This window comes from Betta splendens, chromosome 4 (genome assembly GCF_900634795.4).
Source record: "Betta splendens chromosome 4, fBetSpl5.4, whole genome shotgun sequence".
Lineage (NCBI taxonomy): Eukaryota > Metazoa > Chordata > Actinopteri > Anabantiformes > Osphronemidae > Betta > Betta splendens.
In genome coordinates, this window is record NC_040884.2 from 5,935,117 (window position 1) to 5,961,723 (window position 26,607).

General features: G+C 47.1%; 1 protein-coding gene across 3 annotated transcripts; it reads right to left on the reverse strand.

Annotated features, from left to right (window-relative positions):
* Window positions 1–141: 141 nt before the first annotated feature.
* On the reverse strand, window positions 142–25,062 carry homer3b (homer scaffold protein 3b). 3 transcript variants are annotated; one of them, XM_029145984.3, is made up of 11 exons: window positions 24,596–25,062; window positions 23,249–23,294; window positions 15,665–15,821; window positions 14,851–14,982; window positions 14,661–14,768; window positions 10,988–10,996; window positions 8,553–8,689; window positions 6,726–6,882; window positions 4,192–4,302; window positions 3,697–3,777; window positions 142–2,442 (listed from the first exon to the last, which is right to left on the reverse strand). In XM_029145984.3, the coding sequence occupies exons 2-11, from the start codon at window positions 23,269–23,271 to the stop codon at window positions 2,257–2,259; spliced, it is 1,101 nt and encodes a 366-aa protein (XP_029001817.1). In that variant the 5' UTR covers window positions 23,272–23,294; window positions 24,596–25,062; the 3' UTR covers window positions 142–2,256. The 3 variants fall into 3 exon arrangements, with proteins under 3 accessions (XP_029001817.1, XP_029001818.1, XP_055364197.1); XM_029145985.3 differs by lacking the exon at window positions 10,988–10,996 and having other exon boundaries at window positions 24,596–25,061; XM_055508222.1 differs by lacking the exons at window positions 10,988–10,996; window positions 23,249–23,294 and having other exon boundaries at window positions 24,596–25,061.
* Window positions 25,063–26,607: the final 1,545 nt, after the last annotated feature.

Below are 26,607 nucleotides of genomic sequence, written 5' to 3' on the forward strand. Positions count from 1 at the left end.
CTGAACTTTTTGACTCCAGCTGATTGTCATCAGTTTTTGGCAAATTTTGCTATTCAAATGAAATGGTCATGTAGGTCGGGTATTGGTGATACTGTGGAGTAATTACTGAGGCTGCTGTGAAGCTGTAAGAGAAGAAACGAGTTGCAGAAAAACATGTTTTATTAAAATGGATGAGAACAGGCTTTGTGGAGGTGTCATTACCTATAAATTACTCTTATTTACTACAAACAGGCATCTATGCTAAAAATGTTATTGCTTATTTAGTGATACTTGCATGTAGCACCTGATGCCAGAAATGCCAGTTAAAGTAATAACTGGTCTAAATGATCAGTCTTATTAGATGTGAAGGTATTTGCAATAATTCTACCACATTATGTAGTAGTTTATTACAAGAACAATTCATTATGGCCTATTAAAATCAACTTATGACAAGGTATTATGACTCTGACAGTTACTGCATGATCAGCCGCAAAGAAATGCCCCTTACTTGTACCAATATTACTGTCATATGAGGAAATCAATAACTCATCAGGGGCCTAGAAGCACAGATCAATAGTGTGCATCAGATGTTCACGTACAAAGTTTGGCAGACAAGTCAATTAACTTCCACATCTACGAAAACTACTGCAGTTGTGCTTTTTAACTCAAGCAGTCTGAGGATGCACACTATGGAGTAATGCACGCGCGCGCGCACACACACACACACACACACAGAGACAGCTTCACATTGCTCGGAAAGGTACGAGGCTTCTGCAGAGCTCATGCAGTGCTCCCAGTGATTTATGCTCTGCAGCTCTGCCGGCCTCTCTCTAAGGTTAGTGTTACTAGTATGCTAAATGGTAGTGTTGCAAAACAGGGAAGTACATAAAGTACAAGTGGGTCATTTTACAAACACTGACAAATGTAAACAAACAAAAGAAAACTTGGCACAAACATTATTGAGCTCAATCCTCAGGATCAACTAAGTAACATCAGGGTGGAAAATCAGCTCGTTTGTCAGCATGCCAACGTGGTTTTCTTTAAATACGGATCTACCTGTTGATGTAGCAGGCGAACAGAAAGGCCTGCCAGCAGCATCCTGTCTGAATGATCTATCCGCGAACAACAACGTTGGGAAAACAAGCAATCCTTGTGAAACTTAAGCAAAAAGAAACGGCTGCATGGTGGAGATGCTCTGCAGAGTGCATCTCTGAGTTAGCTGACGTTCTGGCTGGTGTGAGGTCAGTCCAGTCTGCTGATGGGGCAGCTGACTTTGCCTCCATGTGTCCTTACCCTGACCTGATTCCTATGGGATGCATCTCCACAGCGTTGAGACACCAAAAATTTGTCATTAGATAACTTCTGAGATTAACTTGTACCGTTATAAAAAACATTAATCTAAAAGCTTAATTCATACATGGCTCGTACATGTGGGCCACAGTGTAAGATGTTCTGCCAATCTGCACTGAAAGAACAATTTATAGTCACTTAGATGTTCTTTTAACCAAATTATGTTACTAGAATGGCTATAAAATGCAATAGTTCATGAAACAATACCTTGAACTATATCAACCCTGACGCGACTCCTGCTGTCTGAGCCCAGACTGGTTTGATTGCTTGAGGCTTGAGACTCAGTGCCGGCTTTTGTTTATACGTCTACTCCTGCCTCTTTATTCAGCAGCGATACACCTGTATAAGTGGATTTTCCACTCTGCAATAAATAAAGTTAGACGGACAAAGAATTAACAAGTAGAACATCCTCTAACATCGAGTGACTCTGCCTTCAGTGGAATGGCGAGCTTGATGAAAGATGAATGTTTGAAGGAGCTTTGTGTGGCGCTGCTAGGAATAAATTCACACCTCACTCATTTTGAGGCATCAGAATTACCATAAATAAATGAGACCATGATTAAAACGCCAGCTTGTTGCCTCCTCTCAGCTGTTATAGATTTTTCTACACTGGACACTGGTTTGTTATGGGCCCAATCACGACAACGGACATGCAGCTGATGCAACATGGAAAAGCAACTCGCTGTGGCCAATTTGTCAAATTTATGATAATTAAAATTAAATTCAAAGGCTGAGTCATTATTTTAATGATGCACGGTACCAATTTATTCTGCACATGGCATTCTGAGGTCCATAAAGTTCCACGCCTGTACGTTGTTTTCCTTCATGCTGCTTCAATTTCTCTGAGGCCCCTATTACTGAAAGCATCCAACAAGGCCAAATGAAGGAGACCAGCTCTGTGGAGATGCAACCCAACTGCAGCTGTGGCTATTTATCGATGAGTTTTGCCAGGCTCTGTCTCAGGTTGCTCAGGTCGCCGATTTTGACGTCCAGAACCTCAATGATGTGTCTGACCTCGACCTCCGCCTGCTCCTGCTCCTCCTGATTGGAGGCCAGCACTTTTTCAGTGCTCTGAACCCGTTCCTCCAGCTCTGTGTTTCGCCTCTCCAGGTCCTATACACACACGCACGCACGCACGCACCCATGCACAAACACACACAGACAGATGCACACACACAAACACACACACAAGGCTTGTTAATGCAGTGCCCTCATATGTGACAGTGGCACCAATGAACTTCCACGTGGTCTGTACTGTTTTCTTGTCTAGCTGCTGACTGCAGTTTACAGAGATGTTCTTCAAACAGTTCATATTACAAATGTGCAATTTGTGTGTCATGAGGTTATCCTGTGGGCAAGATGCAGTGATTAATAGATTATGAAATGAACACAAGGACGGCAAAGGTCACATATGAATATACTGACAATTCACAACTCAGTATGACGGAGGACCTAATAAAGGATATGCAATATTCATCAGGCATAATCGCCTGCATTAACATGGAAATTCCACACAATTGGTTTTCTCCTTGAAGTGCCCGGTTCACCTGTAACGATTCGCTGCTGCAGGTGCTTCGTCTCTTTTTTAGGAACAATATCGATACTTTGATTTTCCATTAGTTGAGCTGTCTGGTTTGGAGAACAGAAGGGACCGGCACAAAGCCGGTCCGCATTCTGTAAAAGTCCTCCTAGCGATGTGCAACATGACGGGGAATGTGAAGAAATACAGAAAACACGGTGAAGAATAACAAGGATGTATGTGTAACACAGAAACTTTAAATTGTAGGTGTTTGTTTACTTATGTTCCCATAAAACATTAAATCAACAAAAAAGAACTGCTTTTTCTCACAATGCATTCATTAGTAACACAAAGACAGTAATACGGTCGAGTATTTCACTGTTTGACGTTTCACTGTGTTCTTACACCCAAACTACTGTAAGTATTAATGCTCCTCCTACTCCAGGTTGGATGTGATTAACTTTGGCTGAGGCTCAGTCTGTGTTGGTTCACCTCATTCACTTCAGGTTTTCTGGAGGCTGAGGTTTCTCTCAACCCTCATCTGTCGCAGGCTTATACGTGTATTCATATAGTGTAATATAAGTATTGTGTTGCATATTTTCTCTTTTGTTAAACAACCAATGGCTTGACTGCTCTCTCCAAACCTCAAGTGCACCAATGCTTCCTACATAGTCGTTTACAGAGATTGTTAACGTGCAATATGCACTTTAAATACCTGCAGCAAGAACTAACAGACTTATCTGCAAAATTTCCACTGGTTCAACATGCAAATGTTCCTTAATCCCTAAAATACTTTATCTGATAACATAGATTGTGACGCATAATACAGGAGGAACCGGTTCTCTCACCTGGAGTCTCTGCATGGCTTCCTCTCTCTCCTTCTCTAGTTCGCCCACATCTGTTTTCTTGCTCTGTAGACTGTGTATTTCCTGAAAACAGGGATATTTGACACCATCATGGCGCTGCCTCCCTTGTACCCACACACCCTCCACCCCAGAGCATCAGAGTACGGAGCAGCCGTTACTTGTGTTGCATCACAATCCAGCAGTAGACAGTCTGAGACTCCAGTACAGCAGCTCGGGTTCGTTCATGCACCTTGAATTAATTCTGTTGTGGAATTGGGGCCACAACAAGCTTGTGGGGCTTATTTAAATGAGGGGACAGACGTGGTTCTGTTAACGAGGCTTGAGATCACTGGCAAGCTGCTGTCAATCAACCCTTCTCTTTATTCAAAGGAAACAGCTTGTCTGAGCAAACCTGGCGTGTCTCCGACGGGCGCTTCTGCTCACGCGCCTTCCTTTATAGTTTCAGATGCAGCGCAGTGACTGAACGGGCCGACGCACCTGATCTTTGGCTTTCAGCAGGGCCTCCAGCTCCTCCAGCGACCGCTTCAGCTCGTCTCCTCCGGTCTGACAGGCGGCAGGATGCCCCAGCTGGGCCTCCAGCTCCGCAACCTGGAGCACGCAGACAGACAAACACGCTTAGAGGTAAGGAAGAACCACCAGCAATTCACATCGTGATAAGAAGACGGAGGCAGGCTCTGACATTTTATCAGCCTACTGTAATAAAGGCCAGATGACGCCACGTGGCCTCGAACCTCCAGCCAAAACGCAGCAGACACAGGCAGAATTTGCATTAATGCTTGGATATAACGGCGGCGACGTGCAAACGCAATGACACAAACGCTTATAACACGGACATGTCGTACATTTTAAAACAGCAGAGGATCAGAGATTCACCCACCTACACACACAAACAGTATATTATGTACAGCTGGTGAGGGATTTTCACAGCTGAAAAGTCTCCTGATAAAGTGTCATTAGCAGCTTCCGCCGCGCATCGCTCTGCTTTGCTCAACGCAGCGTTGGAACCGCTCATCACGGATTTCATTTATTGCTGGACAAATGTGATTTTTTGAAGAATAGATATTTCCCCCATCTGACCCACTCCCCCCGTGCTCCTTGCGCTAATGGAAAAGTCGACAGTGCCCAGCCATCGCTCACGCTGACAGCACCAAGAATGTCACGGGAACACTTAGCTCTACTGACATTTCAGCAGCAGTAATAAGATCTGATTAAATGTTTTGACAGTTCAAATACTGTGCGCCTTGCTTTAATTAATTGACTTAAATAATGTGTGCACACCAGTGCAGCCCAATTACCTAATGCTGGCGATGAAAGCTGATGACTGGCTGTTGATAAGCATCAACTGACAGTTGAATCATTTGAGCGAAACCGCCAAAAAAAACAAACAAAGCATCGACTAAATGTGTGAACTGTGGACGCGTGGAGGCAGAGGGAGCGAATCCTCTCCCCTCCGTTCCGTGTCACGCTCCCAAACTGAGCGGCTCTTCACGGACGCTCAGCTTGGATCTCGCACGACATCCAGGTTTCACGAAAGCGCCACGGGTTGAAGGGGCGCGTGGCCCTTTCTGCCCACTCCACGTGACAGCTCGCGTCCCCAGAGGCTCAATGCATCCTTCACGTCACGCACGAATGTACACGGAGAGAAGAATCCCCAAACTGGGGCCGCCTCCAACTCTATGTTTGAGACTCAATAGTCTGACAGGTCACTAAAAAGCCCATGGAGGTAAATACACTGTATAAATGTCTAAGACCTATACCTACCTTTACTGTCCTTCCTTGATTTACAAACACCAAACACACTAAAACCCTATTTAAATCTGCCACAGTCCGCTGTTTCTTGTTAGGGGCCTTTAGGTAATTGAATAAAGCGTCTAAATAAATTTAAGCGATGCTGCCCAAGTAACAACCAGCAACTGCTGCTAACATTTCAGGGGTCAGAGTCAACCCAGAAACCCAGAAAATAAACCCGGAGCCGTTCTGCGGCAGATCAACACAAACACGGTTGAAGCGAGCGCGACGAGGGGGAAAATGCCAGCCAACCTCTCTCCTTCTGCTCCTGCGGTGATTTATCTTCTTCCTCTAACTGGGACAGGGGAGGGGGGTGGGCAGCGTGGGGTGTCCTATCCCAAAAATAAATAAATAATAAAAAATATCCCTTCCCCCCTTAAACATCCCACTGCCAAACCCTGGAGGCCTGCTCTACTTCTGGCCACCTGGTTGACTTTGCTGCAGCGCGTGTGTGTGTGTGTTACTGGGGAGGGATCCTTCACCTGGACACGCGGCCGCACATTAAACAGCTACGAGGGCTAAAAATAAAAGGCCAGGCCTCCGTCACTGGCGATAGTGGCTTCATCGCAGGCTTCTGTCGCATCCAAGACGCCCAGTGAAGCTCAACCAAGGGCTTAATTTTCTCTCCCTAAGATGAAATGTTTGCATTCTGGTCCTTGCGATTATCACGGGAGCCTGTCAACAGAAATATCTCACGGAGGGGACGGGATGAAAAATGCATCTGCAGTTTGCATCAGACCAAAGCCTTGTGGGGATTTAATGTGATACCCAGTGTTGTTTGAATGAAAAAATGCATTTATTATCTGTGATCTGTCACACAGGGCAGAGAAATCAGGAAGCTGCTAAAAACTAATACAGTTTAAAAGGCCTCATTTCACTGTATATGAGTAACTAATGGTTTATTTTTCATAAATGATCTGTGGGATATTCAAGCTACTGTGCAGCTGATGTAAACGCCCTAAATAGAGAGAGGAAGGTTAGAAAATGCTTCATAGGAGATAGACGTGCTTTTGAAAGATTTGCTGGAGGACAAATTTGCTCTTTGGGGGATGAAGTGATTGACAGGAAGCCTCACATGAGGAAACTCAGCACAATCAAAGGAACGGTGAGCGTTGTCCGGGAGCGCTGAGGCCTGAGCAGAGACAGACGCACGTATAATAGCTGCTTCAAAGAGTGAAATGACTGGAGTCCCGCGTCTCGAACCGCTGCGTGGACAGGCTCACCTGGTCTCGGAGGCGGTCGGTCTCCTCTTGGTACTCAGCCAGCTGTTTCTTCCACATCTCCACGCTGCTGTTGGCTTCCTGGAGCGCTGCCACCAGCTTGGCGTTACTGTCCTGCAGAGTGAAGAGCTCAGCCTCCAGGTTTATCTCACACATGGACCTGAAGATAAGACCAAAAAAATGTCCAAACCCAAAGATCTGATAACGGGTTTTTGGCCACTTTGATGCAAATCCTTCATAAACAGCTTTGGCTTTAAAGAAATATAGCTCCCAGTTTTTAAAATAACTATTTGTACAGCATATATCAGTTAATATATTCTGTTTATCAGTGCATTTACAAAGACAACATGACCTTTAACTTCTGAACAAAAAGTTTGTGTGTGTAAAACATTCACCTTCATCAAAACGTGGGAACAAGAGATGCGGCGTTCAGATAAAGGTCAGGATCCAGTGGGGGTATTTAATAAAGCAAAAGGGCTTTCACATGAAAAGACGGAGTTAAGGATTCGAGACTTCGCCATGACGACCAAACTAATACCTTGGCAACCATAAAACTACTCACCATAGCAACAGGAGGAAAAAGCCAGCGTAGGCTCATAACAATCATAAAACGCTGGGATAACGGCTTCCTGGTGTCAGAGGGAAGGTTGAGGGATCAATACTGGCAGAACTATAAGCTCATTAATGGTTGTCCAAAATTATAGAGACAATAAAAAGAGCATCAAGTGCGAGGACGCCGGGTTCGTTGTTCTACGTTCTCCAAACGCGGCTCACTCGCTCTGCAGAACCAGGGAGTGTCCACCTGTTGCATAGTTTCTCTGCACTTTGTGCTCGGTTGGAAAATGTTTTCAGTGTGACTCACTCCTGCAGCCGGCGCAGCTATTCCGCGAGGCTTTATAATAAAAACAGGAGAGGAGGCAGCAGCGTCTAATGGGGCTGAGCAGAGCATTCACTCACTCACTGCTCTTAAGGACACAATTTGTTTCTCCTGACTTTTAGTCCCAACTCTGAGTCCAGCAATTACCCCGAATGAGTAGCAGCCGTTCCTGGTACTGGACGAAAACACAAGCACTGAAAAACGTTACTCATTTAATATTATTAAGTCTGGAGTTACAGTGGTTTTAGAGTCAACATCTGCCGTCTATCCAAAACGATCTCTCAAGCCTCAACGTCTCACACGTGTCTCCCCGCGCGTGTGAGCAATCTATTAAACGCAGCCAGTGGTTTTCAGTGAATTTCTGTGGAAAGGCCACATCAGCCAGAGCTTTAACCAGTCGCTTCTGTGGACGCTGGTGTTTTGTTTTTTTTGACATTTAAATGATATTTACAAAACCTATCACTTGGGGTCACTGGAATAAAACAGCGGTGAGAGACGCGGCATTAGCATTTTAAATAACACCACCACATGGAGGTTTGGTGAAGCCCCGCGAAAGGTAAACACCATTTCAAATGCTTTTCAGTCTAATGGCTCGGCATCATTGTTTCTCTTGAAAGATATTTAGCACTTCGAGTCATTAGTCTGAATTGATTCGGGCATTTACATCTGTTCATGTGGCCACGATGAGGATCCGACGCTGAATTACAACATTCGCTGTAATTACACAAACAGGCGCATCTGCTGCTGCCTCTTATTTCATTGTAATGTATATTTTATGTGCTTGTCTGCGTTTGGGGTTTTATGGATCATTGTTTTTATTGTTTTGCTGTATAGCTGCTTCAAGCCAAACACGCTGGGGCTTCTGAGGATACGCTCTCCCTGTAATAAACCTACTGCACAGTCTATCCTATTACTTTCTCTGCTGAAGGATTAAAAACGGTGGTGGCCGTTACCCTTCAGACAGCATCTTCTTGACCCGCTCCTTCTCCACCGTCAGCTCCACTTCAGCGCTCTTGCTGCGGAACAGCTTCTCCTCGCCCGGCCCGTTAACCGTCAGCAGCGGAGGCGAGTGACGCTCCTCCGACATCTCCTGGAGAGACAACACGGGGGAACAGGGACCGGACGTGAGTCAGGGAGGAGCCACTTTTAAACCATCTGGACAGGTTTAATTGCACGTGTTGGTCGGACGTTGTCAGCGACAGCGGCGAGGGGCTGGGAAGTCTGCAAAGTGATGGAGGAGGTGTCAGCAAAGATTAGCTGATTATCAAAAATATCCAAAAATGGAGAAAGGAGAAAAGTGTCTACAGGAACCACACTCTATTCTCCGAACACAAGACGACATTTCTCCAATAATAATTTATATTTATTATATATTTATTTATATTTATTTTATTAATATATAATTTATCAATATAGTTGTTTTTTCCAAGTTACATCTAATTCCTTAATAGGACAAAACACCCACAGCCAAACATCACTGATTGTACATGTTCCAGTGTTCAATTAATGAGATTTTGGCTCCTCGGCTCTGGTTTGAGCCGCTGTCAGACTCGTTAGCGTCTCCATTTTCAGACCTGATACCCGAACAATTAAAGACGCTGCAGAACCAAAAGTCGACCTGTCAGCGCTTGAGACGTCCCATCTGGGCTCCAGTGAACAGGCCTCACGCAGCGCGAGCAGCCGCGTGCGGAGCCCAGCTGCGCTCCTCCGTCAGTCCGACGGGGGTCTGACTCCACCAGAAATGAGTGGAGTGCAGGTCTTTGTTCCACGGGTTCATCCGGTGAATGACGCACACGCTTGGCACCAGGCTGCAAGCGGGACCTCGCCACAGTCGCAGCCTGATTTAATTATCTCATCACTTCTAATATTTCACTAAAACCTATTTTCGTGTCAACATAATCTTCAAATAGTCAAATTAAGGCTCATTCACTAGTTGCTCGCAGCTTTAACTCAAATTAAAAGGGCTTCCTCAGCGGATGCAGTTCGCTCCACTGTCAGGGGATCAGCTTTCATCTGCCAAGATTCAATAACAGACTCCTTGGTGATGCAGTTACACACCCAGTAACAGAGTGAGACATTATTGTAGGGATGAACTTTCAGGCTTAAAAAACAGATTAGGACTATTAATAAAGCACCGGCGGCTGCTTTGTGCCCGTTAGAGTTGCCTTCAGGCTTCAAATCCGATGTTGTTGCCTCACAATCTGACCTTTAGTTAAGGAAACGGATGGATCTGGATACAAGGAACAACGTTCAGCTTGTTGCAACACTGTGCGTGAGGTTGTGAGCGGACGTGGTTGCTAGGAGAGCTGTGAGTCAAGCCTTCATATTCCTTCCCATTTCTTTTCATTAATAAACCAGGATATCAGCAACGCTACTCAGCTTTGCCTTTGCTTGTTTCTGTTCTTACCTCAGAAGGATGTTTTAAATAAAAAATAAAACTTCTCACTGATGACACAAAATAAGAAAGCACTCATCTTCCTGCCGTGTCTTTGACTGTGATATTCGATACTGTGATTAGTTGACTCCAGTCTAACCAGTTTCATTCCCTGTTGCCAGCAAATGATGAGGGAATCAGCACAGGTGCTTTTCAAAGCCACTGTCACTTTCTAACATCTTCTTTCTGTACAGAAACCTGACCCTGGACTCGAGAGAGTGCTTCACTGAAGTAATACAATCCTGCACTTACTGTAAAAAACCCTGTATAATTAATTTGACTGAGTCTGGCTGTATCCCCCTGAGGACTCCACCATCCAGCGCTCAGCAGCCCTCCGTCCTTATGAGCATGGGAAATAAAGCACACAGGCCCCGTGTCCAGCAGGGAGGATCAAAGCCAGGGAAAACACAGTGCGACCCCCCAGAGCCAGCAGATCGGCTGTATGTACACTTGAATAATTCAAACACTGGATCATGTTTAAATCATAAGTGGATTTACACATTTACTGCAAACTCTGCGCGTTGTTCTCTAACAAGCTGAGCAGAAACAAGGCAGAGACAGACGCCTGCAAACGACCAGGCGTTAATGAGCCTGAGTCGCGAGGACCTGCACGGATTCCCCGCGTTTAAAGGACAAACTCTGCTCCAGGGGGGATTTGATAGTAGAACCACAGCTCCAACGTGATGAAGGAAGCTCAGGAAAAGGCAGAGAAACCACGGAGCCAGATCTCTGGATAAATGCATTATATAATAGATTAAGACACATTTTGTACCACTGTTTCAGAACTTCCTCTAAAGCGAGCGGCAGCTGTTCCAAAGTGAAGTTGTTCTAAAGTGAGCCTGGATGAATTATTGAGCCGGTCGGCGCAAACACTGCAGCCCCTCAGACGAACGGGGCCGCTCCGCGTCTGCATTGTCTTGTCGAATGTGGGGTGGAGAGTGTGCGAGCACGCACCTGGGAGAGCTGAGGGACGGACGTGGCCCCGCGGAGCGTCGGGAAGGCGGCGAGACAGAGAGAAAGACAGGGATTAGCAGCATGACTTCAACACAGCCGTCTTAGTTTCACCAACAGGAGCAGCGGGTGGGAAAGAAGCGGTCCGAGTCCCACCCACCCACACCGGCCGACCGGCCGATGAGGGGTCCCTGCGAAACACACCAGCTCCAGGCGCTTAGCAACCAGAGGAAGACTGTGATTGAACACATCCTTCACGTTAGTACAGAGTCAGATAATTAAAACAACACACATGATCTGCCCACACATCCACAGTCTTTAAACACGGAGCGCCTTCGCTTTCAGAGCGCTTTCATCACCACGTCTCTGCTCCACTGTTCATCTCAACTACATCTGCGCCGTTTACTTATTTATCCAGGCTTCAGTCCATTTACTCTCCTGCTCCTGCTTCTACTCTCCGGGTTCCAGCGAGCCGGCGGCGTTGACTTATTCATGCGTCCGTGCAGGCGAGGCGCTGCACGCGCTCAGGTGCCTGTGGAAGCATCAGCGCTGCACAAACGCCGCGTCTACGCTTTCAGACACTGATGGCTGGTGTTTCCACAGCGCGTGATGCAGGAAGAGCAGCTGAGTTCAGTGGGTGTGAATGACAGGCAGGTCCTGCTCACTGGACTCACCCTCTGACGCGTCTCTGTGGTTTAGGTTTTACCGTCAGTTCAAACACCATCAATGACACGAACCCTCATGATGCTGGAAATGTTCTTTGCTTTCTGTGCAGTAATTTAATCTATTTCAACACTTCATTTAGAATTGCGCTGTTTTTTTTTAAGTTGTAGTTGCAAGACAACTGATAATTCTACACTATGCTTTTTATTGGGGTGATGGTGTCTTAGTGTCGCATCTGATTAGGATTCTGGTTCTAACGTTTGGGCTCATTTATAAACATAAGATCCTTGCACTTCAGTACATCTCTACCATAATAAACTCAATCGCACCCATTCTTAAGCAGGCGGCTGAGTTCATCTGTAAGTTTACCGTTCTTCATATTAAAATAAGTAGATAATTAAGGTTTGAGTGCTTTCATTTCCCCACTGTGACCAATAACTCATCCCACGATACATGGGCGACGCTTTTGTTTGTTTCGCGCATAAATCCATTTCTAATCTGTTTGCTTTTGTCAGTTTGACAGTTCTCGCTGTAATGCCGCGCTTATCTCCATCTCGCCGACTCCACCGTCCCCTCCTCCATCTTATCTGTGAGCTGTGTAAATAAGTCTGAACACTCGGGCTTTACTGCCTGCAGAGCCCCCGCTGCTGTGCACATAACGGAGGATGTGCTGTGTGGAGCCCGAGGCTGCAGAGATGCAGCTCTGCAGCAGCGCACACACTGGCTGACCGGAGGAGACGCTCACCTTCCCCACACCACTGCAGCTCCTCCGCTGTTACACACATGTTGATTTACAGTTTCTCATAATGGGTTGGTATAATTGGACTCTTCCTTCAGCCTACGGTAAAAACATTGTTGTTTTATCGAACACTATGTTTGTAGAAAGCAGCAGAACGTGCAATAAAAGCCTCATTAATAGTTTGATTAATAGCTTCATTAATACTTCCCATCATAGACCTCCACTCCAGAACAGCTCATTCCTTTATCACAGAGGTTAGGACAGTCGCTACCAGAGTGTTTACAACAGTCAGCAGTGACTCAGAAGATGTGATAACGGCCACAACAACACCTCTGTGTTTACTGCCCGACACATAATCAATGACTGCTGTCTGACGGCCACCTCGGAACGAGCTGCTCTGACCTTGGAGCTCCTTCCGGCAGGTGTTGTGTGCGTGAGTAAGTACATCTGTGTGTGCTGACTAATCAATTAACATGCATGTATGCACGGCCATGTGTCGACGTGCTGTGTGTGTGTGTGTGTGTGTGTGTGTGTGTGTGTGTGTGTGTGTGTGTGATTTGTTTTCCTGCACAGCTTTGCTCTAAAAGGCCCTGGTTGCCGTGGTAACCGGATGCAACCTGTGCATCTTCTGGTCTGTTGCTGCCCTTGAAGTCTGACCTCTCAGTGCTGGATATTGCACTGAAAGTGCACCGACTTAACCATTTCATGCCTGTGAAATTTATTATTTGAGAAACTTTTTGTCTTGCCTCCTTGGTGAAATATAACTACCTCACCATTTCAAGTGTAGGGTCTCTTGGGAATGTCTTTGTTTTCTGTGCTAACATAATTAATCGAGTGATAATAAGCCTGCGTTAATATTCCTACACACATTTTTAGCCCTGGAAGTCATTTATTATAGCACACTGACAGCGTCCTTGCTTGTGCGTCACCGCTAAAACCATTTCTAACTCAAGTACTGAACTATGTGTAAAAGCCTATTGATGCTTATTTCTCACTAACAATAATAATAATAATCCAGTAACAGCCTGTGATCATGGTCGGCTTTAAGTAGATTTTGCTAAAACAACATTTTAAATGAAACTTTGTCCTCTTCCACCAATGCTGCGTTCTGGACCTGCTGTACAAGTAGGTACACGCAGAGGCAAAAACCTCATTACACACATTTCAACTCGCAAACAATTGCAGTGTCAACAACACAAGACGTGTGAATCTAGGCGCACTGTCTTGGACAGAACATCCCAAAAGCTCAGAACCGCAGCGGGAGCTGCTTTGCTGCCTTTCTGACCTTTGACCTCCCTGTTTCAGCTTTGTTTCTGTGCAGCACAGACTCATATCAGTTGGCTTAAGAAACTTGACTATAAACCCAAACCTATAAATGTGTAAAGCCATTAAACAGCCTTAATGCTCATAACGAGCAGAACAACCAAACCAAGTTTACATGAAGATGTAGCATCATTCAAAAACTGAATCAGACTGAGGCCATTGTTGATGCTGCAGCAGTCAGAGAAGGCCCTGGTAGACATCAGTGTCTGACTGGCTGCTGGCAGCACAGAGCATCTTTTATGAGGCAGAAAAGCTCAAGTACAAAAAGTTTCCATCGCGGGCAAACTTTCTCCAACTCAACCTGCGAGTTATCGAGTCCACCAAGAAATCTCAGCCGGTGGCAGGATGAAAGCTGGCCATTGTCCTTTCAACAGCGGGAGCCACTTTCCCCTCTGTTATAAATGATTCAGCCTCTCGCCCTCACGTCCACCTCCCCTCTTTCCTCCCTATTCTTCCGATACCTCATTCTTCTTTGGCTGAGTCCTGGCCATCGCTGCCGCTCCAAACACCTCCATCCTCAGCATCTCTTTCTGCCTCCCATCTCCATTTGTCATGCATGAAATCTTTTAATGGAGTTAACCAATGAGGGAATAATAGAGCAGACAGATGTGGGGGTTTAAAATAGAAACCAAGTCAGTGAGTTCGCTGTAATGCATCTGCTCCGCTCTGGGTTCAGCTGCAGTGACCATCAAGTTCGCTTCAAGGTCACAAGTTCAACTGCCGCAATCCTTCACATCAAGTCTAGATTCAGACATAAGCGCAATTTTAAATCAGTGGAATGACACACAGCAGATGATAGCTCACTTCACTCCCTAATACAAAACCAATGCATAATATTACAGTGTTATTATTTACATAAAACCTCTTCATGATTCAAGATCCTTTGAGTTAATCTGAGTATAAAATGCTTCCACATCCAGGAAACGCTGTGATCAGCACAAATACTGATACCTGTGGCGCTGCGATGCTGAGCGCAGGGTGAGCCAGTTCAAACCGCTCCTGGGACTTCTCTCTGGCCAGACGCGCTGCCTCCTTCACCTCTTTAAACTGATCCGCAAACTGCAGATGGAAAAAGACCCGCGGCCTTGAGAAACACACACGTTGAGTCTCTCCCTTCGTTTTCATTCGGTTCGCGGCTCACCTGCTGCAGCTGCTGCTCTGTGGAGAAGCCCAGGCCGTAGACAGTGTTGGCCCGGCTGTCCGCCCACTGGCCGAACTTCTGGGAGGTTTTGGTGAAGGTCATGTTGGGGGTGATGGTGCTGTTGATGATAGCCTGAATTCGGGGACATGAGGGGGCATTGAAGAAGTGAGCAAATGATGGCAATCGGAGAAGTGGGCACCGCAATAACCAGCATGACCTGGCACAGGAATACAGGATATTAATGACAGGGACGCATTTAGACTTTATAGTCTTATATCTGAAGCCTTTGCAGCTGTGCTTCTTCCAGTGAAGTAAGCATTATGTCGGTCAACTGGAGAATCCTCAGCATATAAAGACAAAAAAATACTGTGTGACTGCCAGAAAGACAGAGAGAGAGCGAGCGAGCGAGCGGTGTGGCGTGTTGTGGTGCGCGGCGATCTGCAGCGTCCGCGACGGAGCAGCGCGAGCAGGTGGGTTCGATGCCAAGTGTGGATTTCTTTGGTCTCCTCTCCAAGAGCCTCCGGTCTCAGGGCGATAACTTGGCACAGTGTGCTATCAACACTAACGGCGCTATGTTTTCCCTGCATTTCATTCTGCTGCTAATGTTGCTGTCGGGACTCCCAGGTGCTTTAGCGCCGCCGCAGCACGAAAATATGGGGTTGTTATAAATATTTGACTCGTGAATTGTGTGTTTTCTTATATCTTTGCTAGACTACAGTGCGGAGACTGGCCCTCTGCCGCCATAACCAGCAGCTTGATCAGTGTTGTAAGGATTAAACGGAGCCCGTGTGTGTGTCCGTGCGTGTGCCGCGACCTTGGTCCCGCCCACGCTGATGATGCGGTACACATTGCGGCTGGCGTCGTAGAAGAAGGACACGGCGACGGCGTGTTTGCTGGCCGGCAGCCAGTTGCGCTTGGTGGCCGGGTCGATCTGGAAGACATGGGCTTTGGCGCTGAAGATGGGCTGCTCCCTTTGAAAAGGCAAAAAAAGAGAATATGTTAACTTTAAAGTTAAAAAAAATTTCATTAACCAGCGATTAAGTACAAAAGTACAGATATGTCTCATTCACTAATCAGCAACTTCCATCCTCAAATTTAAGACCAGATGTTGAACTGTGACTAAAAAAGATCTAGAAAATAGATGTGAGGACAAATAAAGCCTGACCCTCAATCATGCACACATTTAACTATGACAGCCGCTGCTTTGATCGGGCCTCTCGGTTCATCACTCATCACGCAGTCAGGTGAGCCTGAGGTCGAGAACGCGCCCGTAAATCCGTCTGCACGTGACGCCGCTCGCTGAGCCGCTCCGTCTGAGGAAGAATTTACCTCAGGGAGGAAAATATATGAATATAAAGATGAACCCGCTTCGGAAGACAGTTTCAATTCTCAAGTCTAAAGCAAAGTGCATTAAGCTTATTACACACGGACGTGAAGGGTTCGTGCTCCGCGCTGCAATCACAAGCTGAGCTCCAGCATGAGCCATCAGTGAAGCTGGTTGTGATTTTAGTTAAACAAGTGGCATCTGCCACTCAGCCCATAAACACAAGGGGTGCAACAGAATCTGGATGTGTCGAGTAAAAAACTCAGCTTGAATAAAAAAAATGTCTATCCTATTGCTTTAAGATTTGAAATCAGAATCAGATGCTTTGAATGTTGTTATTCTGTATGATCTAATTGATTGCAATAGGTTTAGTACAAATGGAACAGTGATTCAGCTTTGGTGCTTTTATTTTTCCTATATAAACACAATGCCATCATGATCATTTAATTTCTGTGTGAGAGCAGACTTTAGTGGCTCTGAGGTCCATCATACTCTATTACGGACCCATCGGTACAAACGCAGCTGCAGACGTGTGAACCGCTGGCGATCCAATTAACAGGGCTCCTCGCGCGCTGTGGGGAGCGCCGCTGCACCCAGACTCAGGACAATGAGCGTCCACGCGGGCACTTTGGCGAGTTCACGCAACATTAGACAGCTAATAGGGTTTGTATAATGTCAGTGTACGTAATGAGCCGCTCACATCTCAAGTCAATTATATCCCGACATTAACGAGGGTAATGTGCGCTGGGAGGAGTAAGTAAGAGAAATAACTTATATAGGTCAACGCTGAACGCATGGAGCACCGTTCCTGCTTGGATCGGTGGGAATTACTGTAGATTTGCATGCAAACAATAGCAGTTATGGTTTCAGAGATTCCCGCACCTAGAACTGACAAAGGACAATAGCAGGCATGAAGCTGCTTCAGATATCACCCAGGTCCAGATTGGCAGCAGGTAGAGAGATGCAAAGCAATCACTGCTAAATGACACACTAACAGGCCACATGTCCACGAATGCACAGCCCTGTCAGGGAGCTGATAACAAATACACCCAATGAAGTACAATTCAAATATGAGAATTATCATCAAAGCAATGCTGCCTCAGTTCCCAGCTGCTCCTCGGCTCCCGGCCGTCGCTCATTCCAACCACTGTCACACTAATCAGCTCAGACAGGATGCATCCTGTCGAGGTTTGATCATATGAGCAGATTAAAACTGGATTAAATTCCTCCGGAGGTGAGGCAGAGCAGACGCTGCGCTGCCACTTCGCGGGCCGGACCGAGGCAGAGCCAGATCCGGTTTAGAGGCGCGAGATGAGGCTGAGCCGCAGACACACGAGCTGCAGGTTTGGGACGTGGGGACGGAATCGCTGGCCCTCAGCAGCAGCGGGGTCTCGTTAGCTGTTGTTTTAAGGATCCTGCTTTCTGTTTTAGCTCATCATACATTAACCTTGTGCATTTTACTGTGTTATACCTCATCACTAATGAGAATGTGTTGATAATTATCTGTTTAATGTTTAAGTGAAACTCATCCCACAGCTTCTCAGGCATTTTAAACCCACAGTGTGTTACTCAGCGGCTACTGGAGCCCATTTGCATGCAGGCGTCCTCCTGCTTCTCCTCCACCCGTCAGGTCTTCTACCTGGACTGCAAACCTACAGGCTTTGATCCTTTAAATCTGTCAAATCTCATATATTTTTTCATTTACATTACACGGATGTACAAACTGTACATAACATGGCCTTGGAATTACACCAGTTTCAAATTTACTGATGAATCCCAATATTATTATTATTATTAATATAAAATTATTTAGGTACTAATTATTTTTGTTGTGCATCAGTAATAGTTAAATATATATATTTTTAACACAATATTACCTGGATGTGGCATAACTGATGTAATCAAGTACCGTGAAAGCAACTGATTGAGTGAACGTACAGTCCTTTCCTGCTCGAAGCCAAAGCTCTTAAAATCCAGTGAGATGTGATGTGGATCAGTCATTTTTAATCTGTTCCTGGTCATACGTACGTACGTACGTACGTACATACATACATTTTCCACCCATCTCTTCTCCATCCACACTCACTGCTACTCATCCACGTGTGAGTGCAGCAGGAACAGCTGCAGATTACAGCTCAGTAATTAAATGGGTCAGAAATACGGTGTTTTGTGAGGTGTAAACTGGTATCTGCTCAGATGCTCAGCGAGCGCGTCTCACGGAGTCCTACTTATGCTCTAAGTGGGCGCCAGTCTACTAGAAATGAAATTTATACATAACTGAACATCAAATATTGTTTGGAGAAATATTCTGCACCTTATAAGTGAGTGGGCAGGATGTGAATAAATTAATAAACGGTTTCGCAAAGCTAAAATGCCAACAGACGAGCTCATGCGCTCTGGTTTATTACTGTATAAATTAACAGTGACCTCTGACCCAAACCACTGTCTTCATCTGATCTATATCAAAGTGCTTCTGTTGCACCAATCTAAGCGCAGACAGGCCAACGGATGCGGCTCTGGTCTCTGGAGTCCGATCTGCTTCGGAGGCCTGGCCTCCAGCCACCAGCTCTGAATCTGCTGAGTAAAACGCTGGGCTTGAATCCGATCCGATTACCGATAGAATTTCCTGTAAAATGCACCTTTATTGCTGCTGTGGACTGAAACCATTTGGGTCTTTCAATAAAACACAAATATGAGACCAGGGGTCAACATTTCATTTTCCATTTCCAGGTGTTTTTCTCATAGCACCTGAAGGTCGTCCGTCTCCGCCCCGACTATTAGACGGGAGCGTATCAAAGCATTTCTAGGGCGGCAGGAAAACGAAGTGAGCGAAGTTGGAATCCTACGGACAGACTGGAAAATGTTCTGGTGAAGGTCTGAGATGATAAAACAACATTATGGGAAAACGAGGCTCTAGCTGAACCGGGTCTCTGATAAAACCTGCTGACTCTGGATCATTAAAAATGAAACAGTCTCTCAGAAACTGCCAAACAAACAGATTAACTGTACTATTAAAAAAATAACAAAAGCAATAACAACCCATGCAAAATATCCCACTGTGTTTTGTTCTGATCAAAGGGCTGCTTGAATGCACAGTAAGGAATCAGGGTCCAATCACAGATGCCTCCTGCTCCTCTTTCAAATGAGAAACTCCATATTACTGATTAATGAGTTTTACATTAATCAGAAAAATAGTGCTTCACAGCAATGCAGTCAGAAACAGACCTTAAATGACAGCAAACAGCTCAAAGCACAGAGATTTTCATTTCAGCTCATTTCTGTAATTTTTTCTTGGGAAGTGAAAAACTCAATGCGTTACCTGAGACGAGGTTAAGAGCCGGTTTTCACGTCAGCTGACTACAAAGCAGCTTTTTGCATTCGTGAACAGCTCAGTCACCTTGGGAGTTTTTTTCTTCTTTTTTAAATCTACATTCAGAGTGGAGGAGGCAGAAAACAGACAGACAGGAGGACCTGTGAAGGAGGCACAGGTGGGATTTGAGCCCCGACAGGGGGAACGGGCCTGAATCCTGCAGCGTGGGCCGGGCCTCGATGGGGGGGCGGCTCCCGCGTCGTTCTGGGGATATTTCACACTCTGCACGTGACTGCGGAGCCGCGGGGGGCTGTCGCCACCGGATCGTGTGACGAGTCTGATGCGGCGCCAAAAGCAACACCCCCCCCCCTTCAAAGAGAACTTCTTAAAGGGAACCTTGAGCAGATCTCCTGCCGTCGCCGGGAGGAAGCGAGGGTGAAGGGGCTGAGCTTGAGCTGAAGCTCCTCTTTAATCCACCAAGCACCTCTACAACCCACAATAAAGGCACCGCGGTGACACCGGCGAGAGGAGAGGCGGCACTCAGCCCTCATGAAAGATGAATTGCCACAGAGCATTCAGATGATTGTGGAGGACATGGGCGTACACAGGCGATGAGAGATCTGGTCAAATGGGAGATTTGGCTGAGCCAAACCCACAGACTGTCTGCTGGAAGGGTTGGTGCTGAGCGTGCACTCTGTCCGCTTCACATTCATGCACAAGGACCAAATGAGTCCTCCAAGGGGCAGGAAAACACTACCATGGCATTTGGCTGCAGCCCGAAGCAAAGGCCATAAACAGAGGGACTTTATGAGCAAGCTGGAACCCCGGCATCAGGAGGAGACAGGGACCAGCCGGAGAACAGGCGGGCTTCACTCGACTTCCTCCGTCACGCTCAGCTCCAAATTCACTGCACGGGCATCTTTGATAACTGTCAATTTCCTCGTACGTCTACGCAGGAAAGACACACGCCGGGTGAAAGTGAATGGAGACGTCATTATTAGCCTCAATCTGCAGCTCCACAAGCTCCGAGCACGGACGGTCGGCGTTTGTTATTATTCCTAATAGTTAGTTCCATTGGGTTTGAGGCAGAGCACGTGTGAATGAGCAGAACGAATACTGGCCGGAATGAAGACTTTCCTACAATCAAAGTGACCTGGTCACAGTGTTTTAGATGGTGAAGAGAGACGGCGTCCTCCAACTCTGTTTGACACGATGCTGGTACATTCATTTGATCGAGGAATAGCTGGGAGTTTGTATTCATGGCTTTCAGCATTTCAGACATGCAAAATGCATAAATTAAATTTCAAATGGATCTGACGAGACGAGGGAGCGGTCGTATGCGAAGCGACAGCGGAATAACACGGTCAGAGTTATGAGACTTGTGGATTTGTAAGAGGCCCAAACAAAGAGAGACGCGACTAATGCACGTCCTGCTTCCCCGCGCCTCAGTGGGTCACGCTTATCTGATCACAAGGCGCAAAAGTAAGTGATCGGCCATAAAACGTGGGCGCCGTTCTCACACCTCATGGTTTGAGCTGTCACCACTTTCTGGTCCACGCTCCTGAACCGTCTGGGATCCGCGAGACGCAAGCCGGACCCTCCCGTCCAACAGCGGAGCGGCCCGTGAACAGCCCGGGAGGAGGAGCGCGGCTGAGGTTCCATTCGGTCCAACCGAGGGCAGGTGGACCGGAACCGGAGCATCAAAGTGGACATGAAGGCGTGAGCAGTGACCCTACGAACAGCGGAGCTGTCACAGCAGCGCGAGAGCTGCAGACGTCCACGTTTCCGGGACTTTTACTTCCCTTTCGATAAAAAGAAGTGAAAACAACGCTGCTGCGGCTTCGCTGAGTCACGTCGGGGCCCAGAAGCATCTGTGGCCCTCTGATGCAGGGGTGTGGTGGCTGTTGTACAAGTCATGCATTCTGATTTAGATTCCTGAAACTGGTAGGACTGTGGCCTGGTGCCTTCACCTGCATTAGGGTCTGTAGGTGTCTGTGTGGATAAGAAGTGAGGCCCCATGCGAGCGTTTGCCCTGGTTTCCGGAGGCATCTGAGAGGAATTACCTTCAGCCTTAATGAGAGTCAGCTGAGTGCATGAGGCGAGCAGCGCTTTTCACCACGCGTGCATTAAGACGCCGCGCAGCAGGAGTGGGAGCCCTCGGGACTGGAGCCGTCACAGGGACAGGAAAAGCTTTTTGCTTTGTTCCCCTTCGAGGACCGGCCCCCTCTGACCTGGGGCCAGCGAGAGTCTCTGGCCCCGTCCGGCAACATGACACGCTACGACTGCATACTGAAATAGCGGGACGCGGCCGCCCAGCAGCTCACGTATCCGCAACCCAGCGGCTCAGTTTCCTGGCACAAAGTGAGGGAAACTCTGGGGCCGCGACGTTCTCTCTCCACCTTGGTTCTGTGATTATGAAACACACACGCTGTTACTGTGTCATGTGAAGGTCGACTCCTGTGGCAGCGTAACTACAACCACTGTATCGCTGATATGAAAGTGAGGGAGAGCTGATCCATTGCTGCTGTGTCCGCTCCCACGCCGGTAAAACAGAGAGAAACGGCCCCGAACATAAAGAGACACGACTGTTTATTCATGCAGATGCCTCCAAAGCAGCAATTAAGGAGCTCCTCTCCCCACGGAGCAGCTGGCCTCTCCTCTGCCACGGGGAGAACTCACACTCAACTGGCTTCACCGCATTTTGCTGCAGATTAGAGGAAACTAAAGTTTAGCCGTCATCTGTGGAGCAGAGGAAAATGCATTTTGATGTTTTAAAGGAGTTCAGCAACAAACCCTGGGGTTAAAAGGGACATTTACTCCCTCCGTTAGCAATTTACATTAAGCGAGGCCACTTCCACTGCAGCCAGTTTCACACCCGCTGCCTCTCGACTCATGAGCCAGTGAACTGACAGGTGTTATTGACTGTTGACGCCGCCACAGAGGCTAAATGCCTAAATACGCCAGCAGTCAGAAGGTTTAACGGTCTAAAGCTGTGAGGTTCTGGAGAAGAGCTCATCAGCAGCATCTGTCTGCATCCTTCTACTATTTCCACACCACAGATGATTTATAGCTCCTTCCAAACCAAACTGTGTCTGATAAGAAACTGCAGAGCCGACGCGTCTTATCTCACGCAGACTCCGGTAACGTGCAGCTCGCAGGGTGGTGTCACGGCGCAGGGGACCCCTCGGCGTCTCAGGCCGTAGTGTGGGACGGTTGAGATGCAAAAGGCAGCGAGCGGAGGACGACCCGGGGGCAACGACAGTCAGGCGACGGCGGAGGAGCAACTGACAGGAGGACGAGTCGATGAAAGGAACGCGAGGAGACGACAGGGAGGAGGAGATGATGTCGACAACAACATGACAAGCATGGAACCTTTGCTCTGTTAACCACACACACACACACACACACACACACACACACACACACACACACACACACACACACACACACACACACACACACACACACACACACACACACACACACACACACACACACACGAGGATGGATAAACACTATGGGGGTGAATTTTAATCTGAACCAAATAAATGTTTAATGAAGAAGCGATGGGTGGATTGACTCCCAATGTCTCAACGCTGCACATCCTGATGTTTGAGCAGAAGAGAACCAACCACACGCATTAATGCAGAGCGATACTAGTGATCTGATGCTCAGCACCGTCTGAGATGAGATCACATCCTCCACTTGCAATCTCACCCATCCCTGCTATGCAAGGCCACGGCACAGAGATGCTTGGTTTGTACCTGTCTCGGTGTAGCGGGTACATTTTACAGCTCGCCGGCACCTCCTCTGCAGCAGGACGAGAGGAAAGACAATCAAAGTTACACAGACGCTGCGCACAAAGGTCGACTTGAAAGAAAACCACACGCGGTTGCAGTGAGACACGCGCACAAATCTGCAGGTTGTACAACGAACGGCGCTGCGCTGCTGCGAGGGAGAGAGCAACCGCTCCAAATGCAAATAAAATGAATTATTTAAATTTAGTGGCTGAAGTGGAAAACAACTGGATTCAAATCCCCCTCAGCGTATCCACGAGTAGCTGTGAGCTCATTTTGATGATGATGCAATCTGGGCGTCCTCTTCAAATGAGAAAATACCACATGACCACATCAGACTGGACTAGCGCATCACACTGAGCACAGCTACTTGTGGCTCTGTCAGCCGCTCAAATGCTTTAAACATAAAAGTTGCTAAATATAATGTGATACTGAGAGTGAGGTGCCGATGGCAAAAACTGTGTAAAGTCACTTAAAGGACTTCAGGAGTAAGAGGAGGGATGGTGTATTTTTCCTCACTAACATTCTCTGGCTTCACAGGTTTTGAAGAACTAGTTAAAGGCATCATTATTTCTCATTTGTGTGTGTCCCTGAAGCAGCTGATCCTGACCTTATTGACATCTGAGGGATGAATGGTGGACCCAGTGGCTGATTTGGGTTGTCACATCTATTTACTGCCACTTCTTATCGAAGATGAGACCTTGCGCGGCATCTTCTGCTCTTAGCGTCAAGTCAGATTAACCAAATTCCACTACAGGAGAGAGAGCGATGGCAGTGAAGGCCTGTGCTGGTGTGAGGAGGGATCAGGTGTGTCTGAACCAATCTGGAGTTTTGCATGGGTGGTTAAACCCAAAGTCAATGAGTCTGAGCACGGGAGCTTTTCAAGGCAAACCCACGCGTGTGTGTGTGTGTGTGTGTGTGTGTGTGTGTGTGTGTGTGTGTGTGTGTGTGTGTGTGTGTGTGTGGGTGGAGAGAACTGGGGATCACAATACAGGATGAACCAGTGACTTGTGGTTGTGTGCTTATCGCACCACTAAATATCCACCATGTATCGGTTCATTGTAGGTCCGTCAACATCGACCTTCCTGTGATACGAAGTCAAGATCAGCGCTTCTCCGTATTCTGACAGAGAATAAAGCAGCGCAGTGTCGCTCGTGTCCCGATTCTGCCCCAAAAAAACCGTTTGCGCCGTTTTACCGCCCGCGGTTCAATCACGCTCCTGTCCCCGCAAAGTTCACTTTTTACACAATTCCCCTGGAACAAATGGATTCCAGGCAACAGAATGATGGGCGAACAGGCAGATCTCCAACTTACCCCATGCTCCGCGGATCTGGATGCTGTTTCGGGGGAATTATTCCACTCGGTAACTCTTTCAGCCTTTTGTTTCTGTCCGCGCTCGTCCTTCGGCTTCTTTTCTTTTCCAGGACGTGAGTTACATTTCTCACAAGAAGAAGAGACTAATCACTTCCGAGTCCAGCTTCGCCCCGTTTCCCAACAGGACTCCTCTCCTCTCAAGTCACTTGTAGTACTCCAGCCCGCCTGCCGTTCTTTGTCCGTGGGCTTTCACTGCGAGCAACACCGAGGATCCGTCGCTCCCCGTGCGTAATTACGCACCGCGAACCGTGTGACTCCGCCGTGCGGCCCGGAGACCCGGGGCAGCGTCGATGGAAACGGGCGACAGCGCCGTACTTTCTGCGCACGCCTTTCCCAGGACTTGTGCGCTGCGTTCCTCTCACGCCTTCGTGCCAGATCACAGCGGTATCCCATTCAGCTGGGACCCGGAGCGCCTCTTCAGCGACCTCCCATGGCCGCGGCGGAGTCTGCACGCCGGCCCCTCCAAAGTCCACAGTCCCCATTTTTCTGCCCGTGACACAATATTCATGTTGAATATAATTCAATATGTGTTAATGGGCTGCGGGCAGTCGCCACCACGCTGTATATTTACGAGGTGCACAGTAATAAAGGCTTAAACGGAAATGAGTGGCGGAAGCGCTGCAGCCAAACGGCTGTTCGCAAAAAGGCTTCAGTAAATAATCTGTCAGATGTTCAGTCCTGAAACCGCTCTGTGTTGATCTCACGTAAATCAGATAATACTCAGAATAAAGCTGTTTGTGCAGACTCGTGTGGGAATCATATCAAACTCTGGGATGAATCAAACCAAATGGAGCAATCAAATATCCGATGTTTATGGAAAGTATAGGAAATTGGATATGACACCCATCAACAAACTACATGGAGATTTTAAAATGCTTTTCTTAATAATAATGACACTTGTCTATTCTAATTAGAAATACATATATTTTTCCAAATTGATATGATACATTTCTTTATACACATTCCCACAACGTAGGACGTGGGACATGGCAATAACCACAAATATATAAAACATTGTGGCTCATTCTTCTTATAGATTCTGATTTGTAATAATGTTTATGCAGTCTACAATATATGGAACCTTTATGCTGTAGGAAAGAAAACTATTATTATGTATTTTTATGCAGCCATTCTGCTAAAACTGCCCCCACTCAGAGCCCCTCTTCACCTCATTAAATCACACAGGCCTTGGTGTTTTAGTCTGAGCTTACTGAAAATAACCCACTTATTTGCATGAATATAGGATGAGAAGGGGAGAGTGGAACATCAAATGTAGTGGAAGAGCGATGGGAGCAGCTCCCATGCACTAATCGTGCTGCTCAGTGGCCTGTTCCAGCGACGCAGCTGACTGCTTCTTTGTGCTGCAGGGAGGCAGCAGGGACCGTCAGAGCTCCGCCTCACATTCAGCAACTATCACGTTCACTTAGGAAGAGGCTTCTCCGCCAGACTGAGGCAATTTGCAGCGCAGTTGGACATTCTGGGCTGGACAGAGCCAAGCCTCCGGGCCGCAGGCTTTAACATGCGGGGCATTAATCACCTCTGCCAGCCCGGTGTGCACACACAGATGGGGCTTCCTGGGGAGGACGTCTCTCTCGCTCTCTCCAGCCAAACAGAGTATGAGCTCCACACTCACTGGGGATGCTGAGACAAACAGGCAAACACTTGGCGACAAGTTATTCCCACACATTTTTAACCATGTCTAAATCACTCATCACTGGTGGTGGTTCCCCGATGACACAGCTTGCTTGGTATGAGCAGAAAAATAGCTTGAGACAATTAATCTGTCACAGAGAAACGCGTGCACAGTTTTATTTGGTCTTAAGCAGTAAAACTGTCACAGTCTCATATTAAGCTTTTATGTTCACTCACTTGTTGAGAGATGTGAAACAAATGTTTGGTTCTTTTACTGACATCTCATAATGTGGTGTTCTTCCACAGTCTGGCATCATTTT

What these genes read in the sequence shown, in the direction of transcription:
- homer3b (XM_029145984.3), bottom strand. Translation starts at nt 23,271, where the DNA reads ATGTACCCGCTACACCGAGACAG. An exon ending in TCAGCGTGGGCGGGACCAAG is followed by an intron (nt 14,983 to 15,664) that starts GTCGCGGCACAC and finishes CCCCGAATTCAG; the next exon opens with GCTATCATCAACAGCACCAT. An exon ending in AAGAAGATGCTGTCTGAAGG is followed by an intron (nt 6,883 to 8,552) that starts GTAACGGCCACC and finishes TCTTATCTTCAG; the next exon opens with GTCCATGTGTGAGATAAACC.